The sequence below is a fragment of the Spermophilus citellus genome (assembly GCF_964194105.1).
Source record: "Spermophilus citellus genome assembly, chromosome: 8".
Lineage (NCBI taxonomy): Eukaryota > Metazoa > Chordata > Mammalia > Rodentia > Sciuridae > Spermophilus > Spermophilus citellus.
The window spans coordinates 32,370,400-32,388,672 of record NC_138189.1 but is presented as its reverse complement, the minus strand read 5'-3'; the positions used below and the strand labels follow the sequence as shown (position 1 = coordinate 32,388,672).

Here is an 18,273-nt window from a genome sequence, read left to right as displayed (position 1 = left end):
TTTAAACATAAAAAAACCTAGTACAACCAATGAAAATTATCAATAATTTTTTTTCAGAACTATGAAAATTAACCAGAGGCTTGTAAAATGTTGAGTAGTGCCTTAGTTTGTGGCACTGCAACTTGACCTACTCCATTATTGATTCTGGGCACTTAAAGCCATGCTGGGCATGGTGATACATGCCTGTAATCCCAACTCAGGAGGCTGAGGCAGGAGGATCGTGAGTTCAAAGCTGGCCTCAGCAATTTAGTGAGGCCTTAAGCAACTCAGCAAGACCCTGTCACTAAATAAAATATAAAAAGGGACTAGGGATGTGGCTAGGTGATTAAGTATCCCACTAGGTTCAATCCCTGGTTTTATATATATATATATATATTTTTTCCACCTTCATATATATATGAAGCCAGGTGTGGTGGTACATGTCTCAATTCCAGTCACTTGGAGGCTGAGGCAAGAAGAGCAAAGGTTCAAGTCTAAGTTATGCAACTTAGCAAGACTGGCTTTTTAAATAAAAAACTTTAAAAAGGGGTGGGGATGTTGCTCACTGGTAGAGTCCCCTCAGTTCAATCTCCAGTACCACCAAATCAAACCAAACCAAACCAACCAAACAAAAAAACCCAAACAAAACAAAATACCTCTCTCCAACATACACACAGAAGAAGAAGGAGGAGGAGGAGGAGGAGGGGTGGGGAAGAAAGTTGGGAAGTTAACAGATACATGGAAGTTAAATGAGGCACTCCCAAATAGCCAACTGGGCACAAAGGAATCACAAGGGAAACCAGGAAATACTTTTAAATTAATAAAAATGAAAACAGAATGTACTATACTTATGGAATACAACCAGAAGGAATTTATATCTATAAATGCCTATATTAAAAAAGAAGGTATTAAATCTATAACCTAACTTTCCACCCTAAGAAACTAGAAAAAGAAGAGTAAACTAAATTCAAGCAAGCAGAAAGAAGAAAATAATAAAGACTAGAGTGGAAATAAGTGAAACAGAGACTAGAAAAACAAGAACATATATTCAAAGACACTTAACTATACAGACCTTTGCCAAAACTCATAAACACAACTTCAGTATGGTCTTGACAACATACAAGATTAAACAAATTTTAATTTCTTGAGGCTTTCCCCTCATTTTCCTTCTACTATAACAACTACCACATTGATATGAATAAATGACAACAGGGAGAAAAAATTCATCTTGCTGAGCTTGTCAATGATTAGAAATATTCCAACCTTGTATTTTAAAGTACTTAATAGAAATAAGTACTTTAAAATAAAAAATATATAATATATTTAATATATATTTAAAAAAAGAAAAGAACAACATATCACTTATTGACCATTATTACGTGTCTGGTTCTATCCTGAGCACTTTACATGTATTAATTAATTAGTTCTCCTAACAACCCTTTGAGGTAGGCATTTATTATCTTCATGGTAGGCATGTGTTGATATTTAAGATAAAAAGGAAAAGATTTAAATCCCGTTAGTTTGTTCTTAGAAAAACAGATTTATTTTTTCTGTTTGGCAAAATGGTATGTTCTTGTCCACATCAGACTTTCACTTTTGATGCATATTAGATTTTGTTTTTAAAGACATGTAAATAAGATGGATGTGAGGATGAACTGGCTGTGACATCTGTCACCCCACTGATGGCCCAGGTTGATTTTAGCTGATCTGGCTGGCTAGGTGGGAGTCCCCTTGCTCCCTCACCACTCCATGTGCATCCCACCCGAAGCTGCAAAGCTGTGTGCTTGGTCAAAGAGGATGACCTTCCCTGATAGAGGAGGAGTGGTCTTCATTCAAGGGTATACAGACTAGCTGAGCTCCCCTGCTAGAACCTCCAAACAAGCTCTCAAGACATGAAAGTAAAACTAAGGAAAAAAGTAATAGCTGCTTCAGATGAAGTCTGAATTATGTACATGCCAAAAACTAAGAATTTTTAAAGATTCTCACATGTTAATACATTGAATCTTATAATTCAAGGTTTCTAAACATTTTGATTTTTAACAGGATAATCTATTCAAAATTGTTTATAAAGGAACTCAAGAAATTTTTAAACTTGCATATTTCATCTCCATAAAATTTTCACACACACACACACACACACACACACACACACACTATACTGCATACAGTTTTGCCAGTAAAAACAATGATTTTTATTTTAAATATTAAGCCATTTTTACTTATAACTTACCTGTTAAGAAGGTTCTCTACTTCTTGAACTTCCAATATGGACTCTTCATTATCAGAAAGAACACGATTTTGAAATTTTCTATCTTGAAAATCATACAGCATCACAATAATAAGACTGCTCAAATGATCTGGCTACCAAGAGGAAACACACAAAAAGAAAAGTATACAAACAAAATCTAATAGCAACATTTTACAGTCCATTATTTTTCATAACAGAGCAGGAATGTGACAATATTTACAAAGTCTGGTTAGACTTGAAAATAGGGAAGGTCTTCAAAATAGAAAATAAATCCAGTAGAAAAAATTTCCAAAAAAAAATTTTTTTTGTACTTTCATTAAAATGAAAAGGAAAGGGTCCAAACTAGAAGCAGAAAAGAACCTGTAGTTTGAAGCAGTCTCAACATTAAGCAAACTAGCTATTATTTAAATATGAAAGCTTTTTAATAATTAAGAATAATCATGACATAAACTGATTCTAAAAGTTGTCTACTTACTATTGTGGTACTTGGGAAGATATAGCTGTCGATTAACATAGTTTCCAAAATATCTTGATCTGCAAGACAAGGGAAATGCCTGTTTACCAAAGATACCAAGGCTAAAAATGAAAACTTTGGAGTCAAAATATACTTTATTTTTTTTTTTTAAAGAGAGAGTGAGAGAGGGGGAGAGAGAGAGAGAGAGAGAGAGAGAGAATTTTTAATATTTATTTTTTAGTTCTCGGCGGACACGACATCTTTGTTGGTATGTGGTGCTGAGGATCGAACCCGGGTCGCACGCATGCCAGGCGAGCGCGCTACCGCTTGAGCCACATCCCCAGCCCTCAAAATATACTTTAAATAATGCCATAAGGTAAATTTACTTTCATATCCAAAGTGTATTTGCATTCTTAATGAAGACTTAAATTAAAATGACATGATAAAATATTTATAATCTTTATGAATCCTGGGCCCTAATGGCCCAGGCTTCACATAGAATCATAGTCAAAGAAGCACTCTCTGAATAATCAAAGTAGTCATAAAGGAATTTCAACCTTGCAATTTGTCTTTTGAAAGACATAAAAAGATACAATTAATAATGTTAAACAACCCTTCTCTTATTCTTTTTAAGTATTCCTATTTTTTGCTAATATTTTATTTAGAATTTTTGTCCTATATTTATGTTTATGAGGTTTCAAATTTTCTTTCCTTGTAACATCCTTGACAGTGTTTCAAGGTTATACTAGTCTTATAAAATTAGTGGGAGGCATTCCCTCATCCTCTATTCTCTCCAATAGTTTGGTTAGAATGGCATTATTTCCAACTTAAATATTTGGAGAACTCACTAGTGAAGATGATGATATGATATCTAATTTAAGACTTAAGTGACAAGGAATTGTCATGTAAAGATTTGGGGGGCAGGGTTGGAGAGACAGTAGGCCAGATAGAGAGAATAGAATGATTATTGCAAAGGTACTACATGGAAAAAAGTGGGATTTTTTTCCCCTTTTTGGTACCAGGGATTGAACTCAGGAGCACTAGACCACTGAGCCACATCCCCAGTATATTTTGTATTTTATTCAGAGAAAGGCTCTCACTGAGTTGCTTAGCGCCTCACCTTTCCTGAGGCTGGCTTTGAACTTGGAATCCTCCTGCCTCAGCCTTCTGAACTGCTGGGATTACAGGCATGCACAAAAGTGGATATGATATATTTTAAAACTTCTACAGTACATGAATGTTCTTTTGTGATATAATTACTTAAACTATACTTACATATTATATGCAGTTCACTTGTGTGTGTGTGTGTGTGTGTGTGTGTGTGTGATGCTTTAGTCAGCTGAACAAAAAGCAAGGCCATCTTCAATTTGTTCAACATTTATGGAAAACCTGTTACATGTGAGGTAAGCTGAATTTAAACCTTTATTTGGGAGATGGGAAAACTAGAAAGAATACTAGTTTGGGAATATAGACTCCAATTTTCAAAGGAAATCTTTTGTGAATCATTATCCATATTTTAGCCATCAATTATGGATATATATTGTACAAGGTAATGTTCCCATTTCACTTATAAGGAAAATGAAGTTCATAGTTTTACATCCTAGTACTTGTGAACCAATTTTGTGTCTCTGAAATCTCTTGCCTTTGTGTCTTTCTTTATCTGGGGCTTTGAGTCCCATAGTAGACACTATTAGTTGAGTAACTAAGGGCGGCGACATGGGCACTCTATAAGACTGACCCTCAATAAAAATCCTACATGGCAAGACTCAGGTGAACTTCCCAGGTTGGCAATACTTCATTCTTGTTGTCATATATCATTATCAAGAGAATTAAGCACTTGTCAATAAGACTCCATTGAGAAAGAACAACAGGACACTTGCATCTATCTGCTCCTGGACTCTGTCCTACATACTTTCCTGGCTACTGATTCTAATCCATGTCCTTTTGCTGTAAGAAACTGTAACCTTGAGTATAAAAGCTCTGCTAGGCTCTATGAATTCTGTTAGGGAATTATTGAACCTGAGGGTAGCCTGGATAACCCTCTGCGACAATTACTAATACACAAAAGTTAGAACCAAACCATGTGTTAAGCATTTACTATGTTTTTCAATTTATATACTTCCCAAAATGACAGAATATGTGTGATTCCCAAATGATCAGATTAATATCACAGTCAGTTCCTAGGAGTAAAAGTTGACCCATTACTACATACACCTAGAAAACTCAAAGAAAGATTAGCCAGGGAAAAGATCAGCAATTTCGGGGACCTCTCTCTCTCTCTCCTTAAGTTGTTTTTGTCTTCATTTCCTTTTATTGGTTGTTCATACATCTCTTAAGAAATCATTTCACCAGTTTTTCTTTTTAATATCTATTATTACTTGAAGCATACAGAGATTCTTTGAAAAATAAACAAATTAGCTGCTAGTACTCTTACAGAAGTCAAACAATAGGAACAGGTTTCTCTTCATTAGTAATTATTCTACCTTGTTTAGCAGAAAACTGACCTTGTGGTTATCTGGTAAAAATAGAACTAGTTTTTATTTTTTTTAAAAAAAATCATAATGAGGCCTTTAAAACTCTAAAAGGTTAATCAGATAAAAATTCTACTTGCTTGAAAGAGTTTATGCAAAAAAAAAAAAAGGACATCCACAAAGACACAAACAATACAACTGAAAAGCATAAAACACAACTAAAGGGATACACTTAATATTTGTATAATTTAGAGATTTTGGTTTTCCTTCTCCTAAAACTTTCTCCAAAAATGATGGTAATGAGATCTAATCACCCATTCACAAACTCATAAATGAAAGGGACTCTCTAGTTTATACAATAACTTCTAGAACTTTACTGTTCCTGTAAGACCTTAGGGATGAAATCCTGTTTTGTTTTTCTTAAATCATGACTCTCTGAACATAAAATATATAAGCCAAATGTGAGTTTACAAATTTCATACCTCTTCAAGGTGTCTTTGAGAAGCCATATGCTCATCAGTTTAGTTAGGCTGCCAGTACTCCCAAACATTTAGGGAAATTATTTTTGGACCTACATGCAATTTACAAACGAGTATAACATTTATGGTTACAACTAGTACACAAACAAAAGACTCCAGACCTTTTGACAGATTTCCTCTTAGTAATAATATCTGGTATTTTCCTAGAGTCAGCTCCACACTCAGAAGTTGATAATTAACAACCACAGTGGAGAGAATCTGAAACATTGGGACTGGAACCCTGGAGGCAGAGAGGGAAATTACACTGAAGCTGGGCTCCCAAAATTAAAGCTATCTGCTAAAAATGGAATCATCTAGGCTGGGGTTGTAGCTCAGAGGTAGGGCGCTTGCCTAGCATGGGCAACGCCCTGGGTTTGAACCCCAACACCACGTAAAAATAAAGACATTTTTAAAAAGTGGAATCATCTTAATTAGGGTTAATGGTGATATTCATTTTTAAAATATTGCACCTTTTCGTTTTATTTCATGTTTTTTCCAACATTCTCTTAATGGTTTTATGTTTATGCAAGCTCATAAACTAATATATAAGATGTACATACAGGGAATGGAAAGACACTCAAGGAGGCTCTTGTTCTCCCTAACAGAATCGTTTCCAGTTCATTTTATTTATTTTTTAAATATTTTTCTTTAGTTGTCAATGAACCTTTATTTTTTATTTATTTATATGTACTACTAAGAATCGAACCTAGTGCCTCACACATGCCAGGCAATCGCTCTATCACTGAGCCACAACCCCAGCCTCCAGCTCATTTTAATGACCTTGCAGTAAATCTAAGGACAGGGCACTTGGCTAGGTACTGAGAAAAATAAGGAGCTAGTTCCACTGCAGCTTCCTTAATTCCTTGACGTTTGCAATTAACCAACGATGTGCACATGGGTAAAAAAAAAAAAAAAAAAAAAAAAAAAAAAAATCTGATGCGTTTGAGGGACTGCATTTCACAGATTCTCTCCTTATCGTTTTATTCTAGTGCTGATCTTCAAGACTGTTACTACTCACACTTCAGGGTACTGAAAGCCAGCTCATAGGACAAACGCTGTACGGATTCATCCTCAAACTCGGGCAAGGACGGCAGGGGTTCATTCCCGTACTTTATTAAGATTTTATCTGACGACTTTTCCACTCGAATACCCTGAAAAATGTTCGCCGCCAAAACGTACACGGAGTCCGGGTAGCCCGTTTTTTCGGGTACAATAATCGAACTTCTTTGGGTGGATACTGTGCCACCTGACACTTCCAGGGAAACGAATTGGGAGATCTCCTCGACATTGTTTTCGTCCGAAAACTCCAGTTCACTTGCGGAGTTCAACATGTTTGCCCCTTGGCTGTCGTTAGCTCAAGCTTCAATGACAATTAAGATGTTCCGGGAAATGGTTTTCCTTGTATCTTAAGCATCGTCTCTGTGGAAAGAAAAGGTTATCTCGTCAATCACTATTTCTGCAGCACCTCTCTGGACGGCCCCTTGGTTGTGGCGTCAAAGACTACAAGGTGGCATTCACTGGCCGGTCCAAGCATCCCATCCTGTGAGTCAGACGAGCCCCAAGAGAAACTTCCAGCACTCAGAAAGGAGAAGAGAGATGGAGAGCCGTTTCCCAAGAGACTTTTACCGTGGCCAGGGTGGGGACAGGGGGCCCCAGTGACCGCAACTGCGGCCCGGCAGGCGCTGATCCCCGGCTCCCACAAATCCGCCCTTACCCCGAGGGCGGATGTTTCCCAGAGCTTTGGGGACAGAGACGCGGCCGCCCCTGCACTTTGGGCACTGAGGCTGGTGTCGGCAACAGGCCCTCGGGAGCTCGGGGCTGAAGCGGTGGCGTCTGCAGCGGCAGCTACCCGCGAAGACCGTTTAGTTCAAATGCAGCCACTCCCACCGTCCAGGTTCGGGTAGGGGGGACACGGCCTCCAACGCTGGGCGCAATCGGGCTCCTCGAAAGGGGGCGCGGCTCTGGTCCTGGCCCGGCCTCGTGCGGCTACCTTCGCGGACGCGGCGGCGGAGAGGGACGAGCGCAGCACCGCTGGACCGGCGGGCGCAGGCGGCAGAGGACTCGGCCTCCCCACGCTCCTGAGGTCGACTGGTCCTGAGCGCGGTCTCCATGGCAACGGGAATGGGCGGGCGCCGCGCTCAGGCTATTCCCGCGGGATTTGGCCGGTGGCGCCTCTCGCCGGGTAAGTGGCTCTTCGTCTTGTGAGCGGAGTGGGCACCTGCTCGGCCCCGTGTATCTCGCGTGGCTCGAGTGCTCACGCTCTGTCGTATTTATGAACACTTAAAAGAGCTATTTCAAAGTAGTCTGCTGTGGTTCCGTGGTTGTCAACTCTCACCCCTTGAAGTTTCGTTAAAAGTGGAAATTGCTAGAAACCATCCCCAGAGATGTGTGGTTAGAATCCGTAGTTCCGGGGAAGGACCCGGGAATTTGCATTTTCCTCAGGTAACCCAGGTGATTCTGATATAATCAGCTCGAAGACCACAGTTCGAAAAACTCTCGTCTGGTTATTCCACCTCTGTCACTAACTTGGAAAAGTCTTTTGGCCTCTGTGAATTTCTTTTCCCTCTCCTAGAAACCCGATTTTTTTGCATGTGAGTTGTATTTGAATCTTCCATCCTCCTACACTCCTGCTGTGCGGTAGCTTCTTGACAACAGGGTAAAACCTTTGAGAGAGGCAGGACAGGTCTTCTGGTATCTGACCCTTGCCTCGCTTTCCATCGTCATTGCTTGCCACCCTTAAGCCAGCTCCCCAACTTCCATCTCTGCACACACGCCCCTCAGACTTGAAACCCCTCCCCGCTAGGTCTACCTGGTGAACTCAGCGCCAGCGCCACTTCTGTGGCAGCCTTTCCTGAAGCTTGCATTTGTTAGGATACAAATTTAGCCGCTGAGACAGATCTAAAATAATCGTGGGCTTAAAACAGAAGTTTGTTTCTCACACGAAGTCCTGATGGACTGGTGATACTCCTCCACAAAGTTGTCAGGGACCCAAAGTCCCACTTGGGATTGCCTTGCCTCTAAGGGATTTGCCCTTGTCGGCTGAGTCTAAAATGGTGAATCCCCAAGCCCTTTTCAGCCAGTAATAAAGGGGGATGAAAGGGTACGAGAGGGCATGTCCATGCCCTTCAATGGCACAACCTGAAAGGTGCACACATTACTTTTGCTTGCATACCATTGGCCAGAATGTAGTTACATGGCATACTAGCTGCAAAGGAAGCTGGGAAATGTGTCCAGCTAACTATCAGGAACTTTACTAAAAAAAAAAAAAAAATGGATAATGGGGAAAATTAACAGTATTTCCTACAGACCTTTACTCCCTGACCTCTTCTTTCACCAATTCACCCACTTCCATCATTTCCAGGATGTCAAGTGTTTTCTGTGTTCCCATAAAATGTCTTCATGCATATATGTATTCATTCATTTAATAAGTATACAATAACTTATTACTGTGTGCCTGTTTTTGTGTTCAGCACTGGGAATGAAAAGTGAATATACAGAAATAATCAAGGACCTTGACTTTAAGAAATTAATGGATGAATATACTTGTATTTTGGTATCCTTCAATTTTCATTTACAAACATTTGTGTATATTTCTGTATTGCCCTCCTTCTGCCATCTGCACACAACATACACACTCTAAAATATTTCATTAGATCTTTATTATCTTCTTGTTTCTATTACATATCTTTTTATTTCCAGGAACAGCAAAATATTACTTTTTCACAGAAGATTAAAAATACGGGAGGTATCTTGGAGGTCATGAGGCATTTTATCATGCATCACACAGTACAGTCTGTAGAAAATGTGAGACGAGTTATAAATTTTTAAATATTATAGTCTTACAAAATATAATCTGACAAGCTTGTCTTCTCATATAAGTAGTTTAATGTAGTGACCCTTCACTATAGTGAAAACAAGATGTAATAAAAGAATCCACACCCAAAGTAGAACTTAGGCAAACAGTTGGGAGTTAGTAAATCCATGGTCACTGTTTATTTTAATTGTGTTCATAATTTTGCTTCCTTACTTCTCACTCCTGGGTTATGGCCTCATTATCAACTTAATGTATTAGAGGGGAGAGCCAGAGGAGAACATATTAAATTTCAGTATACACTGTAAAAAAGTAACCATAGAGATAAGTGTATGGATTCAACTGTTATGAAAATGGCATAGTAAAAAATGTGGTCTTTGTTTGAGTCACATTCTGTAATATGGTAAGAACATTAAATCAGAGATGGTATAAAAAATTAGAAATTAGATACTGGGCCTTTTGCCAAAAGAATCAAAAGAGTGATTTTCTTTCCCCAGGAGTTAGAGTATTTGAAACATTTGTAAATTAACATTCCTTGAATCTGACTCAGAGCCCTAGGATATATTACCCGTGTAGATATTCAAAATACACTTGCTCACTTGCTTCCATTTGATCTGGACATAGAAAACTGTATCCAGTTCCACTGAAATCTATAATTACAAAAAATTTATAATAAAAATAAAAAACGGGCAAAGAGGGCAGAGCTGCCCGTGTCAGTTGGTCCAGGTGTCCCGGCCTGAGACATCCTCCTGATCCCACCCCGTTCCAGCGCCTCAAAAGGAAGATCATTCATCAAGAATTTTACATTGAAAATCTAAAAGTTTTTTACCCAAGATGATGAGTGCTGACATGGATGCAGTTGATGCTGAAAATCAGGTGGAACTTGAAGAAAAAACACGACTTATTAATCAAGTGTTGGAACTTCAACACACACTTGAAGATCTCTCTGCAAGAGTAGATGCAGTTAAAGAAGAAAATCTGAAGCTAAAGTCAGAAAACCAAGTTCTTGGACAATATATAGAAAACCTCATGTCTGCTTCTAGTGTTTTTCAAACAACTGACACAAAAAGCAAAAGAAAGTAAGGGATTGGTTTCCCTTCTGTTTTAAGGAATTGCTGCTGACCAGTTTTTTTTTTTTTTTCCTTTAAAACTTGGATAGATTTCAAAAGTTTCAGTACCTTTGTTTGTGGCTTCATTGAATATTTATGAAGATAATGGCAGATCTAGGCAAAATTAACTGCATAACAAGAGTGTTTGTGTATTATGTTAGTCTATGAAAATGTGCAAATGTATTGTAGAGACTTTATAATTAGAACTGCATATATTTATAAGACTTGAAGATGAATGTTTTATCAAATTTGCTTTGATATATAGGTTTAGCACTGTCTTTTATTATATAGGCTTAGTAAAATATATACAAAAATAACCACCATGTTGTGAAAAACTGACCAAAATCATGTACTGAATGCACAGCTTTATGTACCCTGTCCACCATCTTGTGCCTCTTCTCTATTTGCCTCTTCCTTCCCACTTCCCTTCCCCTAAGGAAAAAAAAAAAAAAAAGATTTCACATTTGTAAAAGTAATTTTAATAGTTAATCACTGATGAGAGTAACATGACTCTAATTGTTGAAACTTAACCAAAATAAGAAACTGTCTTAGCTAGGGCTTGTCCTGTGTGGTATTTAATAATAAGATAGGATAGATGGTTTCTCTTTAAGCAATTAAAGATGGACTGAAACTATAAAAATGGTCTCATACTGGGAAGACTTGTTTAAAACTTCCTTTTGCACAAAATAACCCACTTAGGACCTGAAAAGATAGGAGTTCTGGTCATGTATGTACGTTCAAGATAGATCTATCTTGAGAAAAAATAGAAATGGGCAGGAAAGAACTTGGTAAATACTACTCCAAATGCTTTCACTCCAAATTTGTGTTCTCTCTGGCAGAATAGACTTTTGGCGGACAAAAGATAGATATGAAAGTGCATTAAGTTTGAATAACTTTATGTAAGCTACATAGGGAGACCAGTTATCATTTGGTCTCAAGGACATTTACTCAATAGATCAACTCTTGCAAAATTGAGAGTTTATTAGGAACAGAATCATGAACACATGGTAGAGTATACATGTACAATAATGGTAATTTTAATCTTAGTATTTTAGCTCACTTATTCTCCCAGAATTTTCTGTAAATTCTGCCATTTAGTTTGCAGAGGTTTAGGCATTCTTTAAAATTTTTTTAAATTTAGTTTTTAGTTTATTTGGTAAGGGAATCAGTATTGGAAATAATATTAAGATAATAGGAAAAGAGACCCACTAATATAGCTTATGATTATTAGATTTGGACTACTTTTAATCATGAAATAATCTTATGTATTAGTGTAAGATTTGATATGTGACTTTAGCTGTATGAATATATAATTAAACTGCAAAGATTTTGCATCCCTTTTGTGACCTAATTTACAGATATTTAAAATTGTGTTACAGTTCTGCTTTGCTGTTTAATAAAAAGCTATTTCAGAAAAAAAATTAAATAAATAAAAAACATTAAATATAAAGAATTTTAACTCATGGTCTTAAACCTCAAGACTAAATTTCTAATTATTGCTTTTTAGAAACTGTGTGGCTGATTTCCTTTGCAACACCCCTTTTCCTCGTTTTTTGTTTTTGGGGTTTTTGTTTTTGTTTTTAATTTCTAAAGTTATCTAGTGTTCTACTGTGGGACTTAAACTATATTTAACTTGAAACTTTAGGTTAGGCCATGGAGAACCCAATTTGCATAAGGATTCTCAGAGTCTCATTGGCAAGGTGCACTGGGACTGATGATCAGATATACTGAAATATCCCATCCTCAGAGCATCAGGGAAGAAAGATGATCAAGAAGAAGGTATATATACCCTGTGATTTCAATGTGGTTTGTCCCTACTAAAATTCATCTTGAGGTTTGGTACCAACATAATGTTGAGAGGTTATGGGACCTTTAAAAGGTAATTTGGTCATAAGATCTCTACCCTCATGAAGGGATTATTGTCATTCCCTTAGGAATACGTAATTATTACTAGAGCAGGTAGTTATAAAGTGAACCTGGCACCCCCCACACACACACTCTTCTTTACGTGTGCATCTCTTCTTTACCTGCCTGTTTCCCCTTTGATTTCTCTGCCATGAGTTGACACAAAATGAGGCCTTCACCAGAAGCTGAACAAATGCTGGTGATGTGCACTTGGATTCCCCAGACTGCAGGATTGTAAGCCAAAATAAACTTCTTTTGTTTAAAAATTACCCAACCTCAGGTATTTTGTTATAGCAACGGAAAACAAACTAAGTCACCCAAGAAAGCATTATGTAGGTAGGTGAACGTCATCCTCTGATACCAAATGAGCTGTTGTGGAAGAACGCTATGCATACAGTAAAGGGAAGCTTTATTCAACTGTCCTTCTGCCCTGCCTTAAAGAAACTTGTCCTAAACAGCTTGAAAAGGAAATGAAAAGTTGGCAAGGCAAAGATCCCTTTGGGAAAATCAAAATATCATGTGGGTTCTTTAACCCAAAATATTAGCCAAAGAAGCTATAACCACTTGCAGAGGAAGAAAAAAAAAAAAAACTTCTTTAATTTGAAACAGAAGACTGAGGTAGACCATAGGTTGTCCTTTGAAGTTTAGAAGAAACAAGATTGCAGTAGACAACTATTTATAATAAATTCTGCCAATGTGGTAATGCCCAGGATTGATCATTCAAGCACTACCTTCCTGTTTTTTTCCTTGTCATTCATATACTGCTATTTAGATTATTTTCCCCACTTATGTTATTTAGCAATATTTTATTTTTCAATCAAATTTATTATTTTACTTAAAGAAAAAAGTAACACTGGAAAATCAGCATCATTTGCCATAAAGGAAAGTAAGTGAAACAATACTATTAAATTCTGGCTAGAAAAGATTGCACCAAGCTTCCCAGCATGTCCACTGCTCTTTGTTGAAGAAGGCGACGGTTGTTGGTGGAGAGGCATTAAACATTGATACAAGCCTCTGTCCTTGTCAGAGACTGAAAGAGCATGGAATAAAGCAGTGTTCTCACTGAGTGATTAAACATCATTCAATACCAGATCTGTGTGCCACTTAGGTCATCTGCCACGCCTTCAGAGGTGCTGGCCTCACCTTCTGGGAAACACTGGCAGGACTTACTCAGAGGAACAGGGCTTCCTCTGAAACAAGAGGGAGGAAATGCATGACACTCAGAACTGTCGAAAAAGAATTTAGAAAAATCTCGTGTCACAAATGAATTCAGTCCACTCACATGGCCCTGAGGTAGTGGGAATTTTTAAATTAGAGTCTGACTAGAGGTTTCTAGTCCTAAAAATTGTCACAAATTAATACCAGGCAAGTCTCTTCACTCCTTTTAGTTATTGCCTGATGTGTTAAAGTCTGTGATCTATTTACTGAGGAAAAAAAAGTGAGTGGAGACAGGTTTGAAGAGACTGAAAAGCATTGGCAGTTAATTGAGGAAACTGATAGGAAATCAAGAAAACAGAAATAAATGTTTTAGGTTGCCGAGCAACAATGCAGCCCCAGCTAGCACAGGCATAGTGCGACAAATGTGTTTTGGAGACATACTTGACTTGATGTGGTACAGAAAAGCTCTTCATGTTGAGGCCTTAATGAAGGGAGCAAGGAGGAATAAAAGAGAGGGGGGAAGAAATTTCCCAAATATCATTAAAGGTACGTGAACACATGAATTAATAAACTCATGCCTGATACCAGTCTAGTAAAGATGGTGCCAATTAAAATGTCAATGTCAGTAAGATATACAAGGTGCTTACGATATGTCTTTGTTCTTGTTTTCTATTTTGATGAAAATTTCTTGATCTTACGTTAATATTGGACAAATAAAATTGTAGTTTGTATGTCACAATGTTTACATCTGATTCTGTGCACTTTGAGTTGTTCTGAGATATTGTTTACCTTGCGCACATACCTCCCAAACACGCTACCCATGCCACAAACAATGGACTTAACCAGCATGGTTGATTATGTTTTTCGGGAAGCTGGAGATAGAGTTTAGAGACAGAGGGTGGTGGAGGGTATGGTAGGAATGGCAGAAGGTCCCTGAGATGAAGGTTCCTGAGTTATGGTTCCAAGTCTTGACTCTATGAAATTGCTGTCTCCTTTATTTCCAGGCCTCACCTGACAGTTTCTTACCATTGTCCAAGCAGTTCTTCCTTATGACAAAAATTGAACAAAGTGGTCATTCAGGGGCTGGGGCTCAATGCTAGGGCACTTGACTAGCATGTGTGAAGCCCTGGGTTCAATCCTCAGCACTACATATAAAATAAACTTAAAAAAAGGAAAAAATCCATTGGCAACTAAAAAATATAAAAAACAAAACAAAACATAATGGTCAGAAGGACTGTGCAGATAGGGAAATGATAAGAATCTGAAGTTTCAGAAGGCTGAGAATATTCAGTGAGTGTGAGAATGGAAGGAAAAGAGGGGTAAGAGAGTCCACCGGAGAGAGAAATTTAAGTTCGAGTTCTTAGAGATACAGCAATACTCCGTGCTAATCAGTGGAAGAGGTAGAGTGGTGATGAAGATCAGTGAATTGAAGAGCAAATGTTTTGCCAGAAAAGTGGATATTGATCTCCTTAAATATCTCCCCAAGGGCTGGGGTTGTGGGTCAGTGGTAGAGCTGCTTGCACGGTATGTATGAGGCACTAGGTTTGATCCTTAGCATCACACAAAAAATAAATAAAATAAAGGTGTTAAATATATATTAAATATATTATGTATTTTTTATTTTAAAGTACTTATTTCTATTAAGTACTTTAAAATACAAGGTTGGAATATTTCTAATCATTGACAAGCTCAGCAAGATGAATTTTTTCTCCCTGTTGTCATTTATTCATACCAATGTGGTAGTTGTTATAGTAGAAGGAAAATGAGGGGAAAGCCTCAAGAAATTAAAATTTGTTTAATCTTGTATGTTGTCAAGACCATACTGAAGTTGTGTTTATGAGTTTTGGCAAAGGTCTGTATAGTTAAGTGTCTTTGAATATATGTTCTTGTTTTTCTAGTCTCTGTTTCACTTATTTCCACTCTAGTCTTTATTATTTTCTTCTTTCTGCTTGCTTGAATTTAGTTTACTCTTCTTTTTCTAGTTTCTTAGGGTGGAAAGTTAGGTTATAGATTTAATACCTTCTTTTTTAATATAGGCATTTATAGATATAAATTCCTTCTGGTTGTATTCCATAAGTATAGTACATTCTGTTTTCATTTTTATTAATTTAAAAGTATTTCCTGGTTTCCCTTGTGATTCCTTTGTGCCCAGTTGGCTATTTGGGAGTGCCTCATTTAACTTCCATGTATCTGTTAACTTCCCAACTTTCTTCCCCACCCCTCCTCCTCCTCCTCCTCCTTCTTCTTCTGTGTGTATGTTGGAGAGAGGTATTTTGTTTTGTTTGGGTTTTTTTGTTTGGTTGGTTTGGTTTGGTTTGATTTGGTGGTACTGGAGATTGAACTGAGGGGACTCTACCAGTGAGCAACATCCCCACCCCTTTTTAAAGTTTTTTATTTAAAAAGCCAGTCTTGCTAAGTTGCATAACTTAGACTTGAACCTTTGCTCTTCTTGCCTCAGCCTCCAAGTGACTGGAATTGAGACATGTACCACCACACCTGGCTTCATATATATATGAAGGTGGAAAAAAAATATATATATATAAAAAAACAGGGATTGAACCTAGTGGGATACTTAATCACCTAGCCACATCCCTAGTCCCTTTTTATATTTTATTTAGTGACAGGGTCTTGCTGAGTTGCTTAAGGCCTCACTAAATTGCTGAGGCCAGCTTTGAACTCACGATCCTCCTGCCTCAGCCTCCTGAGTTGGGATTACAGGCATGTACCACCATGCCCAGCATGGCTTTAAGTGCCCAGAATCAATAATGGAGTAGGTCAAGTTGCAGTGCCACAAACTAAGGCACTACTCAACTTTTTACAAGCCTCTGGTTAATTTTCATAGTTCTTAAAAAAATTATTGATAATTTTCATTGGTTGTACTAGGTTTTTTATGTTTAAAATTCATTTGTTCTTTTTATTATATATGACAGCAGAATCCATTTTGATATACAAGCATGGAATATATCTTATTCTAATTAGGACCCCATTCTTATGAATGTACATGATGGTGGGATTTACTATGTTGTTTTCATATATGTATATAGGAAAATTATGTCGGATTCATTCCACCATTTTTTCTGTTCCTTCTCCACTCCCTTTCCTCCATTCCCCATTGTCTAATCTACCGAATTTCTATTCTTCCCCTCATTCCCCTCCCCTTATTGTGGGTTAGCTTCTACATAGCAGAGAAAACATTTGACCTTTGGCTTTTGGGGACTGGCTTATTTCACTTAGCATGATAGTCCCTAGAGCCATTCATTTGCTGAAAAATAAAGTCATTCTTCTTTATGGCTGAGTAATATTCCATTGTGTTTATCTACCACATTTTCTTTATCCATTCATCTGTTGAAGGGGACATAGGTTGGTTCCATAGCTTAGCTATTGTGAATTGAGCTGCTATAAACTTTGATGTGGCTGTGTTACTGCAGTATACTGGTTTTAAATCCGTTGGATATATATACCAAGGTACCAAAAACATACATTGGATAAAATATAGCCTCCTCAAATGGTGTGGGGAAAATTGTAAATTCATGTGTGGTACAAGGAAATTTAACTCCTGTCTCTCATCCTGTACAAAACTCAGCTCAAAGTGGATCAAGGATCTAGGTATTAGACCAGAAACCCTGCCATATTAGAAGAAAATGTAGGCCCAAACTCCAACATATTGTCTCAGGAACTGACTTCCTTAACAAGTCTCCTAAAGCACAAGAAGTAAAATCAATAAGCAATAAATAGGATGACATTCAAACTAGAAAGCTTCTTCACAGCAAAGGTCTTACTGATTTTATGGAGAGTCAGATTTGCAAAGGTCTTCAGTCATTCCAGAAGTTCTTTCACATCTAACTGAAATGTGACTTTTAAAAAAGTGTTTCATCATATATTTATGGTTAAAAACCTTTAAAAAATAGATTTTAATTTATGTTCCTCTAATGATTATTTTTCATTGTTTTTATAAAATTACAAGCTATTCAGAATGTATTAGACGTGTTGTTTAAATAAGTTTTAAAATAGTTATTTTCAGTGCATGTATCAGACATTTTACTAAAGGATATTGTGGTCTTTTTTAAAATTTTGATAATATATTTAACCAGTTATATCAAAAATTTATTTCAGTTTGTAATCAATATTTTATAAGTTAATGACATTTTACATTGTATTTTTGCACTAATCTCAAGTTGGATGAGCCATATTTCATGTGCAAAATTGTCATTTATGGCTCCTTGCCAATTGTGGTCTTATTTCTATCAAGAAATATCCTATTTTCAAAAACTAAGATATTCTACCATCATGTATAACTAAAAAAAACAAATAAAATTTAATAATATTGACCATATTTCTAATCATGTGTAAATGATGAATGGTAATATGGTTTTGCTTGACCCCCTCTTATCCCCTTTGTTTTGCCAGTGATTTTTCCTCAATAAATTGATTAGCCTGATTCAACCTAAGATGGATCTTCTCAGAGAAATTCCAGTGTTGTGAAACCCAAATACAAACTGAAATATTTACCTACAACAACCACAACAAAATGTCTAGTAAATTTTCTAAAACAGAATAGATTTTATTAAGGGAGCCAAAAAAATGGAAGATTATGTGTTTACTTCATACTAAGGAAAAATT

At 37.1% G+C, this 18,273-nt stretch overlaps 2 protein-coding genes across 3 annotated transcripts in view; one reads left to right on the top strand and one right to left on the bottom strand.

The window, feature by feature from the left end:
* The window catches only part of NSUN7 (NOP2/Sun RNA methyltransferase family member 7), a gene marked incomplete at both ends in the record, with an annotated part of 35,148 nt that extends 28,147 nt beyond the window's left edge, over positions 1-7,001 (bottom strand). For both annotated transcript variants that reach the window (XM_081304552.1, XM_081304553.1), the window contains 3 exons: positions 2,210-2,340; positions 2,703-2,761; positions 6,689-7,001. In XM_081304552.1, coding sequence (XP_081160678.1) covers positions 2,210-2,340; positions 2,703-2,761; positions 6,689-7,001 — 503 coding nt within the window. The remainder of the gene's footprint in view (positions 1-2,209; positions 2,341-2,702; positions 2,762-6,688) is intronic.
* Positions 7,002-10,241: 3,240 nt separating this feature from the next.
* On the top strand, positions 10,242-10,945 carry LOC308655033 (short coiled-coil protein). The gene has a single exon (XM_081304806.1). The coding sequence runs from the start codon at positions 10,316-10,318 to the stop codon at positions 10,562-10,564; it is 249 nt and encodes an 82-aa protein (XP_081160932.1). The 5' UTR covers positions 10,242-10,315; the 3' UTR covers positions 10,565-10,945.
* Positions 10,946-18,273: the final 7,328 nt, after the last annotated feature.

Excerpts from the sequence above, each read along its gene's own strand:
- LOC308655033 (XM_081304806.1), top strand. The coding sequence starts at position 10,316 with ATGATGAGTGCTGACATGGATGCAGTTGATGCTGAAAATCAGGTGGAA.